Below are 24,254 nucleotides of genomic sequence, written 5' to 3' on the forward strand. Positions count from 1 at the left end.
AGCATAGAGACAATATGCAATCCCTTTTTCAACAATATGTCTTGCTATCATTTTAAACACCCTCTCCAATGGAACTCTCTTGCATGTAAGGATTTCTTCTTCATCTTCGTCTTCCATAGAGAGTATAGGCAAAAAGAGATGTCTTGGGGTCACAATTGTTTGAGAGTGTAACTCCATTGTTTTTTTTCTTTACAAAACTATAACTGCTTTGTTTTCCTTTTGCAACCAATTTGTAAGCATCTTCTTGTTCTTATATATATCTTTCTATTTGTAAAGGGGGCAACCCTTTTTATCTAGGCCTTCACACATATAAATCCCTTTACCAACACGTCCATAAAATGAAGATTTACTAGGTGGCAAGAGCTAATATATTGTACATTATAAAAAATACACTTCAATATAAATACCCCATCTCCATGAACTTACGAAATTCTCATGGGTATGTTTACTTCCCTCCCCAACCACCATTAATCATTATTGCAATCTATAAAAAGATGAAAACAAGGCATTTGAAAAACGTCTTCACAAACTTGAAAATAATCTATCAAAAGCATTTTAAAAATCATCAAAAGACTAAAGAATAGGGCTTATACACTTAAATATTCTTAAAGCTATTTAGCACTCCACAATTGATATCTTTTGTGGAAGCTATTTAACACTCCACAATCGATCTCCTTAGAATACAATCACCTCCATTCAAAATGTGAAAATGGAGAGAGCAAAATAAGAGGCAAAATGAATTGTTTTTGTGTTGGAAGACCTCATATTGGGTCGTTTTAGAGTTTAGTAGGAATTTTTTAAAGTGGACCGACGAATGCCTAGGTGCGGGTTGGGTGTGGATGTGCAAGCACACCCACAGGGTTGGGCACACATCCTATGCACACCTAGCCCGAACCCACATCGAGTGCAAGCTATAGATAAGAAGAGTCATTTTCACTTTGAAATTGTAACAAATTAAGTTTGGTGCTTAGCTTCTAGATTAGATTGTGTTGAGATCTTTACCATCAATATTTCGAATCACACTATGTGATCCATCATTAGGATGAGAGAGATAGAAATGTAAAACAATGTAAGAGATTTGAATCACACTACGTGATCCATCATCAAGATGAGAGAGCAAGAGATGTAAAACAATGTAAGAGATCTCCTTCTCTCTCATCTTGATGATGGATCACATAGTGTGATTCGAAATGTTGATGGTAAAAATCTCAAAACAATCTAATCCAGAAGCTAAGCAGCATAACTATCATGGATTGTGGAAATCTGATCTCCTTAATAAATTAAGTTTGGTCAAGGAGACTCTTCATTAGTAGAGTTGTTTGATTAGAAGTGATGGGCTATCTACTTGGCTGCATGCTACCACATTTAATGCTCATATTTCTACATGTTATGCCAATCAGATAATCATCACTAACCTTACATAAGTACAACCAAGAAGCTGGTTATCGTGGACTTGAGCTTTGATCTATCTTGTAGTATGAAATTGCCCCTTAGGGACGTATAATTTTCACAAATAATAATAAGAGTCAAGTCATTTTCACTTTGAAATTATAACAGGCTAGGTTCTGTTAGAGAGACTCTTAATTGGTATTATTGTTTAATTAGAAGGAATGGAATAACTAGATGACTGCATCGTACCACATTTTATGCTTCATACTTATTGAGATACATATTTGTCCTCTCAAAATCTTCTTTATGCCTCTTCAGAGAGATTATTTTGGCTTCAAAATTATTCACACAGAAAATTACAAAAAAGGTTAAACGTAAATGATTTCCACCATTCAAGTTTTACATCCCTAGAGAAAAATGCCTTCCACCTCTACACCACTAGAAGAAATTTCTGTGGAGCACCTGGCATTTGACATTAAGAGTGATACTTTGGACTTGTGCTCCATACATGCAGGCAAGTGAAATATGACAAGACTAAAGCTCACTCCTCTTATTACCAAGCTATGCGAGCTTCTGTGGACCCTTAACTTTTAGAAATTGAGCTAAACATACGAAACCGATTGACTCGTCACTAAAGCTGAGGAATGTCATAAAGACTTTTAATCAAACTATGCAGCCAACTTATACATCTAGATTAAGACCTTAGCAAGAAGTCACCCGGTGACATCATATAAAGTTACCAACTATTATTCCCTGGTAGTAAAGTATCGTGCCTTAACTAAGTGATGATTACTGTCAATTACTCTGTACAGTGCCTTCCCCTGCACCTGCAAGTAACTCTGCTCGTCCACCAGCCATTCTCTCTGCTGTGAATCCACGCTCACCTACAGACAAGGTAGGACTTCTTAAGATCATGTTTATGGAATTCTTAACACAAGGCAGGACTTCCCATCCAAACATATCTTACTGTTTACAATAGCAAAAACAAGGCATGTTAGTTGAAATACCTGTCCGCACTCTAATAACATCTGCAACTGGAACCACTGCAACAATCAGAAATTCACAAGGGCACACAATAAGACAACCGGTACCATAAAGTTGGATCTCCTTAATTCATAAATAAGTTATAGAACTCATTAACAAGGCTTCTCAGTGATAGTGCTTAATAAAGAAAAATAGTTTGCTCAAATGAAACTTGAAAACACGTCACCCGGAAAAGTCACATGTGAATGCACACAGGGACATCATCTTACTGTTAAATAAATAACAGCACAGCTATACTGCATCCAACTTTAGCCAACAAGAAATGTGATACGGGAACTGGGATGAACTTAAAGGTAAACCAAAGGTTTCCTTGTGACTACATGCTATTAAGATTAAGATTAGGAATGATGACAGTATAACTAAAGCTAGTAGTTTAAGCTGCTACCTAATGATTTCCAATATATTCTCCTCTACATATTAAAGAAAATCTGTGTCATAACATATTGCAGTTGATACCAATTAACATTCTTTTCTAATGAGGTTATAATATATATCATAGGCTTGAGATTTAACAGCATTGTACATATCCTAGGAAATAGTGCTACAAAACAGCTATGCCACCAAGAATACTACTTGCAGAACTTTATCAAACCGTGAACACCAAACAGGAGATTACAGAGAAAATAATTGTATCGCATCAGGTTTCCTATACAAATATAATACAATGCTTGTGATTGGTACATAGAGGACTTAATATGCCAGCAACCCTACCCTGACATTTGACTTTAGATTGTCATTTCAAACCCAGCCATACACAATAAAAATATGATTAGCACAACTCCTAAGCTGACAAAATAGCAATCAGCTATATAGCCAAGTCGACTACAAACTAAGAAAGTTATTAACAATAAGTTAGTATATCTGGAACAACCCCCACCCCCTCCCCGCATACCCATATGGGTTCAGTTGGGTCTGGGCCCTAGGCTGGTTTCCCTTTGTGTTCTTGGGTGCTTGGGAGGGACAATAGATGAACTTAGGCCAAACCTGAGTGAACCCAAGGGGACCCAAGGGATGCCCAAAAAGTTAATTGAAAAAAGAATGTTCTATATACATTTTATAAACATAATAGTGTCTACATATTTAATTTCACCCTTCAGTAATAAAATTGTGAAAATAGAAAGCATCATTAAGGTTGTGCGGTTTAAGAGGCCTTAATTGGACTCCATCATTAAGGTTGTGTGGTTTAAGAGGCCTTAATTGGACTCCATGACAGGGGCCTCGCCCCTTGACCCCACCTTGTATCATGATAGAGGTGTTACCCCTATACCCCACAGGAGGCATTGCCCCCATAACTCCATGATGGGTGCTTCCCACTAATAACCCCATTGGTGTCTCCACTCCCAAACCTCCACTAGTTATTAAAATCTTGTCATGTAAAAAATCATTATTGTTGCACAACTTGCCAGCACTAGATGAGGCAGAGGATAGTAAATGGCTAAAGGAAGTAGCATTGTAACTCATTGTAGTTAGATTGGAATTGGACCAAATGTTAGTTTTGATGCATTTAATGAAGAGCAATATGAAGATATGCATACCCGTACACATACCAAAGGAAAAAAATGCTGCTATACCGTCATAGTTGGTACTGTAGATGTGTGTGTTATGAGCTACCAACAGTAGAACAAAATATTGAGACATCTTATTCTCTCTTGATCAAAGTCGTGCATATGCTAAGATTGCGAAAGATTATACAATTGATTCAAGGTTCCTTTTATGTCAGTTCCTGAATGTGGATAAGCTCAATGGTTAATGTAATGTGTTGTTATTACAAAAGGCCTTATGTTATGTTATTCAAGTTGTTTTCAATTCATACTGGATATGGGAGCTTTCAAAAGAAATTGTAATGGAGTACCTTTTCTTGTTTTCGCAGATATGCAGAAAGCAAAAGAGAGTAGGGTTTAGGAATTATATTCTAGCCCTAAGAATTTGAAAGATAAACACTACTAATATAAAGTCTACCAAACTTTGTCTAAGTACTTGAAAGCAAATTCTAAAGTAAACAAGACAATAAAGAGAACATGCAAGCACTAAGATACATCAAGAGATCACCGCACTTCAATGATGACTTTATTATCGGTAACTCGTAGCAACAATCTCCAAATTTCATCCTTTACAAATAATAAATGAGACCTTTATATAGGTCTCCAATTACAATGAGTGGCCTAGATTGAAACAAAACTGCCCAGATTGAAACAAAACCAATGGCCCAGATTGTGCCATCTCAACCCCAATTAGGGTTCGGGCAAGAAGAGAGAATATAAATTTAATGTACAGGTCAACAGACCAATCAAAAAGAAAACTACCTTCTCAGTGGGTAATAAATGCCCAGTATGCATGTCCATTTCACAGGGAAGTGGGCAACATGAATGCCATTACGCATTAAATGCTCCTTTATCAAGAATAGCTTGTGTCTGACTTTGTTCCTTGAATGCTTGAAATCTAGTTAGGATGGTCTCCAACTCATCCACACTAACACTTGGCACCAATTCCTGCTTGAACTCCAGAATTGTCATCTCTCACTCAAATTGCCTAAATTGCTCTCCCAATCCACCAATGAGTCTTGGGTTGTATCCATGATATTTGAGAAAACTGAGTTTTCAAGTCACCAGCAATTCAACTGAAAGAACTCCTCCAGTTTACTTCTTAGATTGTCCACAGTTCTATCATTCTCAGCTAGTCTTAGTGATAACAATGGTGCAACTGTATTGGAGATTCATTGCTGAATAATTCTGACAACCTTTCCCAATCGAGTGGATTCCTCATTGAAATGTTCCAACGTTTCCTTTGCCATAATTAGTGCGCTATACCACCGTGCTGAGTCATACACTTCTCCTTCCCTGATCACTCCACTGTCAGCCAACATTTGTTTGGGAGTCTCCATTAAAGCTTGCAAGTTTGTGAATACTTCATCCTAATAAATGTGTTCCTCATCTTGCAACTCATTATCCACTATATTCTAGATAGACAAAGCCAATGCCCTTTCGTAAATTTGCACCAAGTCTTCAACCAATTTGTATGGGTCACTCTAGATGCCTTTTGTCGAAGCTTCTGCACTTTGAAAAATCTGACTGATTCTCTCAATACCTTCCACTGGCTCAATTGGGAGAACTGTAAGAGGAACAAAGGCTTGGCTTTCTTCCCTCACTGGATGGGATAAGTTGTTCAAAATTCAAATATTCAGACAGAGCCTTGTTCTTGCTTTGCAGAATCTAGCATTTTCCTTCTAGTTTCTCATCTTTTCTGTCACTGTCTATGTAGAATCCTCAAATTCTTCAATGATCTGCTCTGGAGAGGTATGTCCTAAATCCTACTCTGCCACATTATATTCATCTGCAGTAATCCATTCTTTTGTTTTGTCAATTGTGTGATTACTAGAATCTGGGGTTTGCACCAGGCCAGATCATTTTTTTCAAGTGTAAAACTTCCAAATTTGATTGCATTATGATTCATAGTTAAATTTATTTGAGTTAAGTTTCTTATTTTTTTCTCGACATAGTTCATTAGAGCATTCTAGAGAAAACTGGAATATATTTTAGGTGATTAGAAGCATAATTTTTCTAGAATTTGGGATTTACATCAGGTTGGCTGATTTTTTTAAGGGTATAATTTTCAAATTTTTTAAATATGTACAATTTACAAATTTGGTTGCATTGAATTGATTTGCATAACATTTTTGATGATTTACGGTTAAACAAATTTATTTGAATCAATTTTCTTATTTTTCCTCAATATGTGTTCTATGTTTTTATATTATAAAATGTTTTTGTCAAATTCATTAATTCAATTGCCATATCATTGTATTATGTTTCAATTTTTTAAATACAATCAATTTTAATATTATTTTTAAAACCAAACCCCCTAAAAGTTATGTCCCACTCTGAAAACATGCCATTACTGGACCAGTAGCGATGAAAGTGACTTGTAACTGGTGCATGAAGAAGCTTAGTGGACGCACCAATCACCTCAAATACCACGTTGCGAGAATTCTCTTTAATCTTCCACATGCTTGCCAGCTCAGTTCTACTTGAACTTAATGGATTTGTTACTGCGGGTATGCACAAGCACAGTCACATCCATTTTCCTGTGATAGTAAAGAAAAGCCAGCAGTAGAGAATTTCCTAATGACTCGTTGTCATTGAGTGTATCCAGAGAACCTAGAGGTGATGTCTCCTATTTAAAATAGGAAATATTAATAAATTGCAATATAAAAGAATAAAAATAAATATAAATATAACATAAATAAATTTATTTAAGTTAATGAAGGGTCAAACGGCATGAAATGAGAAGTTTTAACTCCCTCAAACATGGGAGAAGATAACTTCATTTGAAAGTGGGGGGGAAGGAAGGAAGAGGAAGAGGAAGAAATGAAGCAAAGAAAAATTAATTGAAGAAAGAATAAAAGGAAGGAGTTATGAAGGGTTGTGACTCTTCGAACGGTGGTCATTATGAAGGTTTGCGACTCTTTCAAAGGGACAATTAAGAAGGGTTGTGACTCTTTCAAAAGGCATAAATGATGAAGGGTTGTGACTCGTCCAAAGGGTGGTGATTGTGGAAGGCTGTGACCTTTGCAAAACACAGCCATGGTGAAGAGGTGAGACTCTCCCCCACATTGGAAGATATAAAGAGGAAAATGTTTCATTTGAGGACATCCAAGTTAGAGCTATTTGGGGAATAATATATAATTTCTCAAAGACAAAAATGAAAAGTAGTGACTCAATTCCAATGAAAGGTGGTGATCCTTTCACCAATAAAGGCAATTTCATTCCAAGCAAAAAAGGAGCAACAATAAAAGAGTATTATTTAAATTTTGAGAGCAAACTAGGTAAAAGAATTCCATTTGATAAAAAAGATCAATCTCAGAGATACAACTTATCTCATTTTATTCAAGAATTACATCTCTAACTACATTTTTGCCCCTGTTTCATTCTGAATTCGTGAAGTAGGAAAAAATATAAGATGGCCTTGGAAGAGACATTACACTAGCAGAGGTGAAACAATAAATGATGCCATGTTTTGTATTCTTATATGAAAGAAATTGGAGAGGCTCAAGGCACAAGCAATCATTGCTCCTAATTTGCCAACATAATTTGATGTAGATATGATAGTGATTGCTGGCTCTCATCACAGTCCACATTTTGTGACACATTTCACCTCGTCTAATTTGAGTAGAACTCTATTTGGAGGACTTTTTCTGCCTAGAAATATATCAGGGGCATAGCCTTCATCACAAGGTATAGGGTGGCACAAGGAGGCATGTGTAGAAGCAAATAATGCATGCACAAGTTTTTTGCATCACAACCACCTTCCCTTGTGCATATTAGGAATATTTGGCGATAGAATTGGTAGTTGCAGAAAAAAGTGTACAAGGCACCCTCTCAAAAGATTCAGGTGGGGGATTGCTCCAAGATGCTATGGAAATTGCAAAAAAAAACGTGAAAGGTTAAAAGAAGAAACTAATAAATTCCAGATGCATAATTCTTTAAATGGGTGGACAAATGGAAGGGACTGCATGAAGAGCAAATGATTATACTGAGGGGGGTTGTGAATCAGTATAATAAAAACTTTGCCAATTTGAAACTTCTATCCAAACAATAACCTCAAATGCTGAAATACACAATTATGCACGTGAACACAATGATACAAAGATTTACAAGGAAACTCAATGCAGGAGAAAACCATGGCAAATAAATGCTTTCTTATATAAACTGTTCTTTTACAATGTTTTGTAGGTGATGACCTACTAGAGTCTCCAACCCCTGTGTTTATGAGAAGCTCCAACTCCCACACTTCGCAGGCACTGACCTACTGGAAGCACCAACCCCCACTGCTGTCTTTGTGAGCACCAACCCACTGCACACAAACTTTTGTTCCACCGTGGCAATGTTGCTTGCTCAACTGATGATGGTTATTTTTTTGTTCCTGAACTTGTCTTCATTCTGATATTTATATCTTCTTCAAATCTTCACTTATATCTAAAAATACTCTTCTTTATATTTTCTTCAATAGAGGAGCAATCTTCCTTTGTTATATTTTCTTTTAATATTCGGTCATATTTATTCATATATTTATGTCAGAATATATATATAGAATTTTTATTTTTTCTATTATATTTTCTTCTCCATAGATCTGCTCCACACACTCTTATTTTTGATGTATCTTCCTTATATCATTTCCCTTCACTCATGTCTATTTTTCTTAATTTCCTTTTACTTCAAGTCAGCCACCAATATTATATATTTCTTTAAATATATTTCAGACTTATATATAAATCAAATCTATATTCTGATATTTCTTCTTCACATCTTACACACTTTCTTTTACTCAATCTGCTTGCACATTTTTCTTTACAATATTCTTTAAATATATTTCCCTCTTCTTCTTACTTCTCTACCGCTGACATATATTTTGCAAGTAATACATCGTCTTTTTATATCCTCGCATTCCAAGTGAGTGGTATGTCTTTTGACAAAAAGACATTGCATCTTTTCCTTTTTCTTTTTATTATGATGGCACCTTTTCTTAAACAAAAACTAGAATTATTTTAGACCATCAATAATCTTGTCTTATAGTGATTCAATAATATCCCAGTAAATATTATGATTAATATGGCTAAGAACCCACAATATGTTGTGGCATATGATTTATTAATAAACTTTCCATTATGTTTTTATTTTACATTTTCCTCCAAAACGATGGCACCTTCCATTGACGTCATTCTCTCTACCGGGAAAATTCTTTGCAGATTCTTTGTGATGGCCTTCCTCTCATGTTGTTTGACAATGATATTGTATTAAATGGAATCCTTCTATGTACACTAGCAATCATAATATTCTTTTGTAATCGCTATCTTGTTCTTATTGGCATTTAAATAAACATCATATTTCATTCTTCATTTCATAACTCTTGTGGCCACAGATAGTTTCTTATTGAACTGTCAATAGATTTATAGATTTTAGTGTTTGTTTAATTGATTGGAGACCATCACCATTGATGCTTCCGCATAGACTTCATCCATTGATGCTTCCGCATAGACTTCATCATTTCACTTAAACTATCGATATACATACAGGTCATCGTAGGTCATTTCAAATCATTCTCTAAACTCCTTCGTAACTAACAACTATGTCTTTCTTTGTTCTTTTTTTTAATCGTTGTAGTTTCAATAGCTGGTTATTCCTGAAAGTATGAATTTATTCATGTTGGATTTTTTATTTTATTTTTGTTTTTGATAGGTAACATTATGATTTTGTATTAATATTGAAAGAGTAGGAATTACACACATTTATCCACCCAACCCCAAGGCCATACATACTATTTGTTCAAAAAATACAGAGTATAAGCACCCTACCACAAACATAAAACACCCAAACCACATAAGCACCCGAAAGAAAACAAAAAGGTGCTCTGAGAGCTGACACCAGCCACCTCCACCACCATCCTATTGCTAGTCCTTGAACCAACGAGCTGCCTCCTCCACTGTGAAAGTTGGAGTGGCTCAATCATCTGATCCAAACTAGGGCCTTAGCTTTCCGTGCGGAACTTGGCAACGCTTATTGTTGTTTTCTCTCGCTTCTTCCATCAAAGACACATCCACCCACATGTCGTTTGTCATGGAATCAACCCCTTCTTTCGGCTTCATCCTCCCAAGCTGATGTCACAGGGGCTGCCCAAGCACTAGCACGCTCTTCTGCGGTGTTGCCTTCTTGAAACCACACTTGTCCTCGGCTAACACCCAAATCCTCCGCTGCAGGAAGTCCACTATCTTCCTCCATCCTTGCTCTGCCTTGGGTACGTGCAAACCTTTTGGACATGTTGAAGACCAAATTACTAGGGACTGATCAGAGGAATCCCCACCACCAATTAATCTCCACGACTCTTCTCCCATCTCTATACCCACACCCAAAACAACTTGTTCCACTATCTCTTCCAACCTCAGTAGCCACTGTGGGTCAACACATGCTGCCACAACTCGGCATACTTCCTCCTTCGAATCGCTCACCATTAGTGCCAATGCCACAAAAAGTGAGGCCACATCTAGATTCAAACGCCACTTCCAATGATCTTCCAGGCATAGTTGGAAAACTCGCCAAGTCCCCCAAAAGTTTAATCGGGAAAACTCGACCATTTAAAAAAAAAGCTCGAGAAAACTTGGCAACCTAAAAAAACCGCTAAAATTTAATTCAAAATACATTTTTTTGCAAATTTCAATGAGAAGATGCATCTAATGAGTTCATTATAGAGGAAAAAGAAACAAGCAGGACTTTAGATATATATAAATGCATAGTGGGTACAAAATCGCATTCTCCTGCGGAATACTAATGGCAGGAAGCATAATAGTAAATAGTTTGTCACACTGGAAATAAAAACATCATTACAATCACATCTTCCTCTTCGTAGCTCTACTAGCATACTATAACTCTATTTTACATAATATTTATAGGCTTTTTGCCTTTTGTTTTTAACAAAAAAAAATTAAAATATTAAAAAATATATATTAAAAAAAAAATTAAAAAGAGTTTTTTTGAAAAACTCGCCGATTTTTTGCAAAAACTCAGCGATTAATCGGTGATTTTTTCTGTAGCTGAGTCGCAATTAAATCTATGGAAAACACACCAGTCCCAAAAACTCGGAGATTAGTAGAAGCTCACCGATTATTCAGTGATTGTGCCAACTATGCTTCCAGGTACTCAACATTGTACATCTGTTGAATGCCCTCCAAGAAATTTGAGTCATCAAACATAAAAATGTTCTTCTTCTTCAACCGTCGCACTATAATCTTGCCATCATAAGTTTGCGTCTAGCTCTTTGATCCCAGCACAAAATTCGCCTCCATTTTTGTCTCCCTTGTTGAATACTCTGCAATTTGCATTGTCTTTCCTCAAATTACTTTGCTTTGAACATTGTGGAAGCAAGCATACGTCGGGGTGCCTAAAAATGATAACACTAGCCGATACGCACTGGAGATTGTGATCTCTGCATACCGTGAAATTAATGCCATTGGGGGATGGAGTCATAATGAAATTTACAATCCCCATATTATCAGCAAGGACACATGAATTGTATTTTTGTATTTGGCCACTAAATAATTCCTCTCTTTAATCTGAAATGAGAAGTCTAAAGTCTTGAAATATCTCGTTCTGTGTCCCCAAAGTTGCATTCGCACCCATGCTGGCCAGCTTATCCGCCACCCTATTTGCTTCTTGGTAAGTATGGGAAACCTTAAAATCTTCAAATTCCATTAACAATCCTCTCATCTATTGAATGTATTTGTCGAGTTGCCATGCTTCTAGCTTCCCCTTCTTTATTCCATTAATGATGATCTCCGAGTCTCCTTCAAGATGGACTCTTCGAATGCCCAATTTAGCTCCCAAAACTAGAGCCTCTTTTGCTGCACAACATTCTGCCACATTATTCGTGTCATCGCTCAATCATTTGGCACCAAAGGCAAGATTGTTTCCCATATGATCTCTTGCTGCACAACCACACCCCGAGACTCCCGAATTACCCCTGGCAGCCCCGTCAAAGTTTATTTAACCCACCTTCCTCAAGTGCTGTCCAACAAACCTTTTCCCTATTCGGATTAGGATTAGCCCTACCAAGCCCATTAACGGGCCATTCAAGTTGGATTTTTTACGTGTGTTTCATCTATTATAATTTTTACTTGTTCAAATATTGCAATCTTCTATATGTTGTCAACTTGTTTGGATATTTTTATCAATCATTTGGTATTCTGTCGCTGACTTCTATATTACTTCCATCATTGCCTTTAAATGTCCATCCATTATGTTTATTGCTACTACTTGTTGTGGTCTTCTATATTGGATTTGCTTATACAAGGTTTGTTTTTTCAATGCTGCATTTATCTTATCAAAATTTATTCACTGCGAGCTTCAAAAATATCTTTTATACAAAGAAGTCATAAATATATATGCTTTTTGCATTTATATTGACTCAATTAGTATCATTGGTTATCTTCAATATATAGGTTTCCCAAATCTCTGACATTGATAATGCTAAGTGTCTTGTCCATCGTTGAAACCCTTGACATCAATGACAATATTCCATCACTGCACCCTTGTTAATGGCTTCAAATTCTCTTTTATTCAAACTGTGCATCATTGTTGTGAGCTCATTTCACACAGTACTGTGAAATCTCTTTGCAAATACCTTGTCATACTGTGTCAAGCATCCTTGGAGATCGCAAGCACAGAAGTGGTGTGAGTCATATTGGAGGTTGTACCATATTTTTCTCTGCTCTACGTTTGCAACCCTGGTTCCACATCGACCAGCAATCACTTAGGGACCGATCTGAACATTCAAGGGAGTGATGTTACTGCCAGGCCATGCAACATTTCTGCATCTTTATTCTTTACAATTTGTTATAAAAGGCTTGTAAATCTTAGCCTGGAAGTTAAAGAAGGCAGTGATATCATAGTTAGAGCCTAGCTTTGAATGAACTATTTATTTACTTATGTCTGATTTTGCTAATATGCACATGAGTTGGGTAATCTATTGCAGCCTGTAATAATTTCTCTTTCCAGAATTTTTATTTTAACTTGGAATGAAATCCAACCGGTGCAAAGCTTATACAAGCATATCTTCTATATACCCTTTGAGATAAGGCACAACACCCTCAGAGAGAGTCAAGAATACAGTTTTAAAGCATCACAAATCTTTTATATTAATGTTTTCCCTAAGCCCACGTTGGGCACAAAGTATCTGTTGGTTCCCAAAACCGCAGATTGGAAATCCAAGAGCCTGCCACTTCTCCAATAGGATTCCGCAATCAATTTTGGCCAACGAACAGGAATACTTCTTGATTCCTCTACACTTCAGGCTCCGCTACACCCAAGCAGGTAAACCTTCACCTCAAACAGTGACTGTGTAGTTCAAGGCTTTTCTATAGCGAATTTAAACTTTGGAGTTCTCCGGCTGGCAAGGTCCTCGAACTCAATGAAACTGAAACTAGATGTTGGATAATGGTTAAATGTTTTGTATAATTGAATAATTAATTTGATGCTTGTAGGAAGGAAGTTACAGATTTTCTGACTTCAATAATAAAAAGACCAGTGCCTCTACTCATCCGCGCAATAGAGTCAACTTCAGTGAATTTTTACGTGCAACTTCATAAAGTTCTTATGCACTTTACTGCCAACAATTAAATAATCAAGATGCGATAGATCAAATATTTATGCAATCTTAAATTAGTCCAGATTGAATTTTAACTCTGGCAGGGAGACAAACTGGACACAGATACGAAAATGATTTAATATTTCACAATATCTTCGATGATCAAATTTAAAATGCTAAATGATCATGTCCACTTATCCGATATTTAAATTGTATAAAAAATTCTAAAAAATAATTACAAAGGACGATTCGCCTGAAATTCAAATCTCCATGCCTTTAATAATAAACAAAGAACATTTTATAAAAATAAAATAATAGATTTCATATTACAGAGTCATATTATACTTCTTATCCCTCCATACAAAATAATATAAAATACTATTCTCCTGAAAATGGATCTAAATGTCCGAATATCGATATATCTTGTCGTTTTCAATATACCCCTATTTATACATTAATAAAAGGGTGGATGTAACTTTAGAATGAAAAGTCACTTCTTTTCCAAAACTAAATCGCACCTTTCCATTGTTTTAAAATTTATTTCTTAGGGCAAAATAATAATTATTAATGCTTTTATTGGCAATTACTTTATAATTCTTTGCCATAAGAGTTCCCGTTGCTTCAAACCTGCCTCGCAGATTTCTCAGACTTCTCTGCACACGTGAGTGGATCCTTTGGATGTAACTCGTATTCTAGCTATGCAAACTCTGCCATATCTACTTTCTGAAGTGTCACAGTATCCTCCCTTTCGTTTCTCTAACTCTTTTCCAGATATCAGGTACCTTAGAGTATCCACGGGGAATTCAAAACGCATTTCCTTATTATTATTCATCATTGTAATGCTCCTTGACTGAGTTGTGATTTCACTGAGATATATTGGAGACTCCATTTTGGGCATAGCTTTTAATTCTATCGCTGGGCTAATTGCTTCTCTTCATATTCCCCAGATTCATATATCCATAGGCGCCGAAGACTCCTGCATCATTATTCCTTCCATACTTGAAAGACAACCAGTGTCAGAAGTAGTTCAGATTTGCACTTGCGAAATCTATAATAAAATAGAAATCTGGAAGTGATAGGTACTATAATATATTTGAACTCCTTATTACCTTGAATCTAGAAAAGCTATGGATCCTTAATATCATTCAAATCACAACCTTTGATTCCAGTCACCTATAAATGCTGATTTGGATGCCTTGTTGTACATTTCTTTCTGTGTTAGCCTTTGTTCCAATTTTGCATTCTGTGATATCCCAGTGTGATCCTTAATTGATTCATAATCAGAAAATATCATTGCTTAATTTTCTTTTCATTGATTCAGCTTCCCCTTTTGAATTAGAAACTGTCAACTTTGAGGTTTGGGTGCTTAGTAAACTCAAATAAATATGCCTCTGCTATAATCATTTTCTCAAATCAATCTCTATACTTCTTGCTAGTTATTCAACAAGAACTTGATTTATTTATATACAATAGTATTGATCTAAGAATGTCGTTGCCATATTATGCTGATAGGTATGTTTAAATAGACCACCCTTTGAATAACATGAATCTTCCATTGAAATACAAGAACTGCATCTTTTCTAGTCCTCCTTTTGACATTAATGCTGACACTTGTGTAATCTGGACTAATTTAAGATTGTGTAATATTTGATCTGTTGCATCTAGATTATTTAATTGTTGGCAGTATAAGTGCGTAAAACATTATAAAGTTTTACGTGAAAATTCATTGAAGTTGACTCTATTGCCCGGATGAGCAGAAGCATTGGTCTTTTTATTATTGAAGTTAGAAAATCTATATATTCCTTCTACAAGCATCAAATTAATTATTATTTAATTATACAAAATATTCAAACACTTAGCATCCAGTTTTCATTTTAATTGAGTTTGAGGGCCTTGCCAGTCAGAGAGCTCCAAAGCTTAAATTTGCTTTAGAAAAACTCTGAACCAAGTGAGCAGGTTTGAGGCGAAGGTCTACCCGCCTAGGTGTAGCAGAGCCTGAAGTGCAAGGATATTGAGAAGTATTCCTGTTTGTTGGCCAGAACTGATTGAGAAGTCCTATTAGGAGAAGTGGCAGGCTCTTGGATTTCTAATTTGAGGTTTTGGGAACCAACAGTATCGACTGACATTAATCAATGATTTAGACTGTCACAGAAGGATTCATCAAGGATGACCAATAATGTTGAGACAAAGGTGTGGATTGATGACAAATAATTGTGTGAAATTAACTGCAAGTAAAAAGGGTATGAAATGCTTCTGAATCTTCTTTTATGAATCTGTTATAAACCCAAGATGGGTAAGGAAATATTGGCTGTGGTAAACAGAGTTTAGTTAAGAATCATGGACAACCACGCCGGAATTCATCAAGGAAGACCAGCAAGGTCGAGATGAAGGGTGTGGGCTGATAACAAATGTTTTTGCAGGTATAACCTGCAAGACAAAAGGGTGGTTAACCAATTCCAAACGACTCAGGAAATGGAGTTCAACAAATAAACCAAACCGAGTCAGCTCATGGTGGTCTAAGGGTACGATTCTTGTTGTCAAGCCAGTTGTGGAATGGCACTCTAGCACTAGGATGCTTAATGGCAGGACAGAGGTGCCCCATGCCTAATCTCAAGTAGGGAGGGCCATTCTCATTAGAGATTGTGTGGGGATACATAAGGGTCCGCAATTGGGAGGTCAAGCCCCTAACGATGCTTCTCCTCTCCACCAGATGCCAAGGCTTGTACAAACAAAGATATGATCTGCATTTAAATATCTTATAGCAACGGGTATTTATGCTTCTATAAATTTGCAATTTCAAGTTGTAGATATGTTAGATGGTTAATATTGTTTAATCAATTATTTTCTTTTCAATTATTATGTTATAGTCGTTGATTTTCTTCCATCTAAATATGTAAAGGTAATGCAGTTGATCTGTTATAAGCATTGATCTCTTTTGTATGAATGTGTAAAATAGCTGTTATAACTGCCTTCTCATGCTCATGAATAGTTGTGTTCAATGATACGATAGTTGTTAGTTAAGGCTGGAAAAACGGAATGTTACAGATGGAAGATTATTTCAAGAGAGGCATCATCCAATACTTTTTTAGACCTCTTATGTAGTCCATTGTCTTGACCTTCATTTAGAGGACATAGGCAACATTGACTGGGTGAGACCAATAGTAGAAGATGCAAGAAACATAATAAAATATATTTATAATCACACAAGAGTTCTCAGCTTGATGATAGATCACACTGAGGGGATGAAACTCTACAATAGTTGAATGAAATTGTATTACCAATTAACCAAATAAATAGAGTTTACGAACGCTATAAAAAGCGTCAACAAAAAAACAAAGCCATCTAAATAAAGATGGCATCTAAAAAAAGGATAGATTAAGACAATCAAAAGTAGATTCTAAATGACCATAAAACTAACATTCTAAACAAGCTAAAAATAGTAAGAACCGAAGATGCCAAAAATATTCTAAAACCCTCCCTTACTGGTCATTCTATCAACTTGCCTACAAAAGATTGTACATGTCTTGTGGTAATACATTCGTCAGCACGTTCTATTACTGTTGAGACCCTCCCTAGATTTGCAGAATATCAATGACAAAGAGTAGCCAAAATCTATCTAGAAAAGAACAAAGAAGGGTGATCCCTCCTTCAAAATGCTTTGCAACAAGAGACAATAACCTACTACTAACTATGCCATTGAGATGAGTTTTCCACTAACCCTCCCAAAATCTACAAAACTTTTGACCAAAAATCATCACAAAACATCCAACCTAATGTTGGATAACAAAGTCGTCACACTAAGAATTTCCACACTATTCAGGAAAGTTTGGCAAACCCTCCAAACTTTTACAAATGAGCACAATGCCCCCAAAAAACTGAAGTGTCCCGTGATTTTTTAGGAAATTTTGCCAAAACCAAATTGAAGTTTACAAAGCATCATTTTTTGAAAAAAAGGTAAAAACCCTATTAAAAAAAATTTGAAGGGAAAACAACAATAAAACCCATAAAGGAATCCCATGCAATGTTCCAAATTACAAACCCCATAAATGATTTTTGAGGATTAAAAATAAAACTAAAGTAGTAGTTGGCACAAAACCCAAGACACAATTTAGCATACAAAACATCATTTTTTATTCAAAAAAGGTAAAACCTTTCGAGAAACTAGAGAACCCTCATGAAGTGCAGAAGCCTTGACGGAGACATACAAGAGCAAACCCTTGATTTTTGAGGAAATTTTTATAAAGCCACCTAGAATTTTTTTAAGGGAAAAAATAATTAGAACCCACCAAGTGATTTTTTATGGGGAAATTTTGAAAAAATAAAACTAACATGATTTTTGAAGGAACAAAATTATGAAAACCTGAAAAAAAATTATGTACCAAAAATTATAAAACCCAACAAAAAAATTGAGGGAAAATTTATTGAAAAAAACCAAATAGAAATTTGTTTTGAATCACTTGCAAAAAACAAATTGGTTTTTCTCCAAAGCCATGAAAAAAATATAGAACCACAAATTTTGCTAGAAACCCAGAATTTTTTTTGCAAACCATGGGTGTCAAAGAAAATTATTAGCAAAACCCAACACATGGCAAAACTTCTGTATGCCAGAAAAACACAAACTTCGGGCAGGTAGAAAACCATAGTTTTTGTTAATGTGAAAACATAACAAAACTTTCACAAAACTGCACATGAAAATATCTAATGCAGATTTTTTCATTATAAAATCTCATAAAAAATTATGGAAATTATATCAACTGACATTTCATCAAGTAAAATGAATAGTGCTTGCGAAGATTTAACTCTATCTATTACATCCACTAATCTAAGAAACATAGTGCCAAGCTTTGAAGCAACAAGGAAATTGATGAGTATGATTCCTCTCCAGTCATCCAACCTTCTCATACAACATGACCTTACCAATTCCTTGCAATGATCCACAAAGAAACTGCTCAAATCCTCAACCACATCTTTAATATAGAGATCAATCTGTATTCTAGAATAGTACCCAAGACTTCATAGGAGGTGGGCCTACAAGACTTGAAGACCAATGGAATCCACAATGATCTATTAACTCTAAACATAGAGGTCTAGCAATTTAAAGCAGCATGCTAGATTAGTACCTAAAATTAGCAATCACCCCTTTTGCCTACTCATGCACAGTCTATTTCCGCTCCAAACTCTCTAAAGATGGATTTGCTCCAAGTGTAGTACATGACACAAATTAGGCACTCATATTAGGTCTCGTTGATGCCAAAGAAAGCACAATGATGTCTCTGTCTAATGTAATCTACTATGAATGCTTTGCCTCATCAAAGAGATAACAAACATGCAATAAGTTATGGTACAAAGTCATTCAATAATGATGAGAAATAAACATGCAATATGGAATAAGAGTGTGCTGTCAACATCACATATGATATAAAATTGTAACTATGACGAGAACAAAAAATCAGTCAAGTCTATAACAAAGGAAAGTCGTATCAGTAACAGTATGTCCAATACATTGAAAAAATCATAAGAGGGCAAGAGGAACAGTTGAGGAACAACTAACTCTCATGAAACATTACTTCTATTTGGACTCCAAACAAAATGCTTCTACATCATATTCTTTCCAAGATACATATTATACTTTATTATGGCTTTTATTCACTTGGTATATTGAGATCTCCTAAACAGAATTCAAGTAATAAGGTAGTACATAACTAACAAGTTAACAATTCTAAAGATACATTGCTTCATAGATACATGGCTAGCAACTATGGTAATCTAGCATCACAAAGAAAGGGTACAACTAATAGCAACCAAATCCACTATACAAGGAATTAGGGTGTAGCAGGTGAACAATCCTATAGATAGGATGACGAATTGAGAAACAAATAAGAGCTATGATCATTTACCTTTAGAAAGAAAAATTTAGCCTAGTATGTGATTTCGTCAAGTGAATGATATGAAATTCAATGTGCATTGAATACAAACCAAATAATCTTTTGACAAAATAGCTTGCTCTTCCTTACCAAATATTTTTCCATCTCCAATTTCTCCCGTTCTTGCCTCATCAATGATTGCATCTATTACTTCTTCTACCTAAAATTCACACCATCAAACTTTTAGACAGAAAAGTTGTCAATTAAACCCCAGAATGTAAAACTAAGAATGAAACATTTCATATTATAATGGTAATATGGTGCATTTATCCCCATATTGCAATAACAAAGCCCACAACTTGGTGGATATGCGTATGTATTAAGTTAACACGTTAAGAGCTAGGGTATGTTCATTTGTAGACCTGGTATTATTCCCAATTATCCATGATTAAAAATATAAATAAAAAACTCAAGATAAAATGTTTTTGTACAGAGGCAGCACTCGAGCAATCAACTTCAAAAAAATAAATTCAAAAGACCTAGTGCAAATGGCCAAATACAAGCAAACTTGGAAAGGTAAGTTACCTGATCGTTGGAGACTACAATCTCCATCTTTACTTTTGATACAAATTTGTCCTCAGAAAACTCAGAGCCTGCATGCAAACAGACCCAAAATTAAGGAGTTCGTGTAATTTTGGCCAAAAAACAAGCTAACAAGCTCAATGACCTCTCAATCGGCATTTTTTCCAAAACCAAATCCATTAGCATACATGAATGCATATGAAACGCATTTGGCAGAATTTATATTTTATAGCATCAGGCACAACAACAAATACATAAATTTGAGTAATTGTAACTCCTGATGCATTGCTTTCATGGTTAAGTAAATATACAAGCCACCAAGGTCAAAAGACATCACATGCTAAGACACACTGTTTGTGATTCCCTCAAATCGATATAACCTTTTATTGCTTATCAACCAAAGTACACATTAATCGATGCTTAAGTTGTAACAGTTGAGTCAACCAAAATCATATCACTAAAAAGTTGGAAATATCTTGATACCTAGAGATAAGAATCAAAGCTTGGTGAAGGCAAATTCTAGTAGCATGAAGCCAAGAATGGTTTAGACAGCTGCCCTAATCCCATAGAATGATAACATAAATGGATTAACCTTTGTGTGATAGAGGTGTGTGTGCTTCTGGCAAATGTGACTGTTACTCATCAAGCTTTCAAGAATGGTCTGCAAAGAATAATTTACAACATGGTATGGTTTAGTCATGGTGTTAACATTGATATAAACAATAATACCAATTAGTTTGAAATATTTAAATGGTGATGCCCAGTCCTTGTGTCTTTTACTAAAAACAATAATTTTAATATTGAAAGTGGATCAAAGGACACACAGCAATCAAAATGATTAGTTGCTGATGTAATAAGCAAAAGACAATAACAGAGATGAACAAAGACTAAAGGTGTAGCATAAGTTAACAGTAGCACTTAGCAAATCAAATAATTGTGATTCATAAAAGGAAGATAATGATTGAAAAAGCAACGATCATATGGCCCATTATCAAAGATAGCACTTACAATAATATCATATGAGAGTTTTATGTGCAGAGATTCCATAAGTGAAGGCTACGATTAACATACAAAGGCAGTGCTTATAAAAGACAACAGTTAAGAGAACAAATTTATAGCAGTGATCAAGAAGAAGGTAATAAAATGATATATCTCTTAAGGCATCGATTCTATGAAGAAGATTATAGACAGTGATGGACATTTGATCATATGTTTTATGCAGCGTGTACCTTACAGTAGTACTAATAATAATAACATCAACGTTTCAGAAATTGTAGTGCTTAAGAAATCATGTTAAGGCTGTGATTTATTAAATCAAAAGAAGAGGCAGCGCTTAGCACTAAATGAGAGTAAGCATGCTAAAAAGTAATTGTGTTTTAAACGGTGGCAAGGCAATTATTTTACTGAAGACTGCGATTTTTTATGAAGGAAATAGTACCTAAAGGAGATGCTAATCAAGGGACGTCTTCCTTGCATAAGAAGACTCTTTGAAAAGAGTTTCCACCCTTCATGGAAAAAATTAATGGAAATCACCCAAAACATTTCCAATGAATGCATAAAATGCTACCTGCTTGCCGCTCTAAAGATCCACCCTGAGATCCAAAGCCTTTAACGTCAGAGACAGTCACACCACGAATCCCCATTTTCAAGAGACCCTGGAGTCTCAATTACATTAATAAGGGAAATGTTAATGCTTGAACTACGTAGTGTGTCCTGTGTATGAAAGTAAAATTTGACTATATGACAATATTCATAAACACGCTTTATAATGTATTAAAAGAAGAAAATTTCTCCAATGACGAGTCCAAATCTTACCGCAGTAACTTGAGAAATGCGCCATGGTCTTCAAAGTATCCCAAAGTCAAAAGCAAAGCATGCAACCAAATATATATTGATTCAGCATTTATTCTTCAAAATAAAAATTATACTCACTACTGGTTAAGCTAAGGTAAATTCCAGTTCTAGAGTCCACCATGACTAACTCGAAGCATCGCTACCAACGTTTTTCCAGACAGATAATAATTGTATACCTTATATGCAGTAAGGAATCTAAACGTGAAGAATGTTGCACGGAAATACCTCAAAATTGCTTCCACTTTGTAGAAGTTGGCTTGTGGAACATAAGCTGTCAAAGAAACAGAAAATGGAATATCATCTGACGTTCTGGGCTCCTAAAGTAGTTTAAAAACCACAAAAATCTCACAGTTATTCTTTATATTTAACCCCGGCTCATAAATTCCAAAAAATCGAAATGGAAAAACTTAAGTTACTATATTCCATAAATGATTGATTTCTATACCAAATTTTCAGAAACAAATTTCCCATCTGGTAAATTTCCCAAAAATAAAGGTTCTCTATGAACCGCAAAGTGTTAATTATATAACAACTACAGTGACTCAGTGCTACCTCGACAAGAATAAGTAAACCTGAGCCCTATCAATATGATAAACGCCCAGAGTTTTAGGCATTTGTGCCCTAGAAGCAATATAAAGTACGAGTACAGATATATGATGTATTTATACTTGATTCATTGCTGCTGCTGTTGGTTTTGGGTCCATTAGCATTAGTATTAGCAACCATTGCCCTTATCTGAAGTTTGGTTTTAGCGTGAATTGACATCCTCTGCCTCGCCCCCGTTGCACAATCTTTCATTTCCCTTCCCCGCTGTATACATCTTGCTGTCGGTGGTGATGGAGGAGGCAATGCAGGAAAGGTTGAATAAGATCTCTGAACACGCAGAGGAAAACCCATTGACTTCTCTCCTTCCTGTCTAACAGGAACACAGGCTAACGAGCATGCTTCAGCCGCGGAACACCTTCCATGAGACGACACGCTATTTGAAGATGGTTGGAACTACTCTTAGCTCTGGGTGAATGATCTGACACGTTTCGTAGAGCACTCAGAAACCAAAGAAAATGTTTTACCGCTCTTGGTTTTATTCACTCGGGGCACAGTGCAATAATATGACCATTGGTGAAGTGTTTTATTTCTTTAATTATTAATGTTTAGGGAATTTTATAGACGTCACTAACAAGTATTATGGGGTTAGTTCATGTGGCATGGCTTATCATTTTTGGTATTCTATAGCATGGGTTCAATTTTTAAGTTGTTATGTTGTACATCATTTAAAAGGTTATAAAGATAGTTTGTCTTAGTAAAAGTTAAGGTTAGTTCAGTTAAATCTATTGTTCTTCTCAATCAAGAGATGCACATGTGGGGTGTCTTATTAATGTAAATTTGACAATTATTCACATTTTAAAATATGGAAAAGTTTTGTACAAATATTGATGTATATCTTTTATGTATAAAAATATTAATGTCTATACATAAATATTAATGTAGCTAACTTTTCTTTTATGTGTAGCAAGTTTCAATTTAGTAGTTGGCATGTCAATTGTAAGCTCTTAATCTTTTAATTTTGATTTGACAACCAGTCACAATTTAAAATATAGAAAAAATATGTACAAACTATAACTTTGGTTGCTAAAACTATTAATATCCACACATAAAGTCAGTATTGATGTAACACACACTCTTTTCATGTGTAGCAACATTCAACCTAGTAGTTGACATGTCAATGACACATATTATTAGGAATCCATCTTCAAAAAAAATGTCAAAAGGTGTAAGGCCAAACTTTGTATTTATATTATGATAAGATAAGATACAAAAATTCAAGCACCTTATAGAAAAGCCTTGAGAGCCAAAATGGTGTCGAGTGAAGTGCATAGTTTAGACAAAAAAGCATATGGTCAATTTTTTATTCTCAAAATGTAAAATATGCAACAAACAATAGAAAGCACTTGGAAGACCTAACAAACTTATCTTAGAAAAATGCAAACTCAGTCAATAGAATTACATGTGATTACAATAAAAACTTATGAAACATTTACTAAACAAGATTCTACTTCCCATTAGTCAAGGGAGTCTAACATGTTACTATTTCATTATAACTATTGGATGATTATGCTTCTTCTTCAATCAATTAGGGAAATTCATTTGTATATTATCATATAAGGGAATTTGATAGTGAGAAGTGTGTGAGAACAAGAGGTGTATTTGCCTAAAGGTATCTTGAATACGTTCTCTCAGCCTCTTATCTAGTTCCATTTCATGGGCCAAAAGAGAAAGTGTTCGAAATAATCAAGACTAGCTAGGTTACTGAGAGGGGAGGGGTGAATCGGTAACCTCAAAAACTTTAAATTTATTTAGCACTTAACCATATAAATCATTCACTATTCATTC

At 35.3% G+C, this 24,254-nt stretch overlaps 1 protein-coding gene across 1 annotated transcript; it reads right to left on the bottom strand.

Moving 5' to 3' along the window:
- Positions 1-1,745: 1,745 nt before the first annotated feature.
- GLB1 (nitrogen regulatory P-II-like protein) lies at positions 1,746-22,917 on the bottom strand. Its single transcript, XM_089825805.1, has 8 exons — positions 22,532-22,917; positions 22,089-22,134; positions 21,825-21,852; positions 21,577-21,664; positions 20,013-20,080; positions 19,578-19,647; positions 2,397-2,432; positions 1,746-2,273 (listed from the first exon to the last, which is right to left on the bottom strand). Exons 1-8 carry the CDS (start codon positions 22,758-22,760, stop codon positions 2,185-2,187), a joined length of 654 nt encoding a protein of 217 aa, XP_089681931.1. The 5' UTR covers positions 22,761-22,917; the 3' UTR covers positions 1,746-2,184.
- Between the last annotated feature and the right edge of the window lie 1,337 nt (positions 22,918-24,254).

The sequence above is a fragment of the Cupressus sempervirens genome, chromosome 4 (genome assembly GCF_028749045.1).
Source record: "Cupressus sempervirens isolate cs-2001-9-10 chromosome 4, ASM2874904v1, whole genome shotgun sequence".
Lineage (NCBI taxonomy): Eukaryota > Viridiplantae > Streptophyta > Pinopsida > Cupressales > Cupressaceae > Cupressus > Cupressus sempervirens.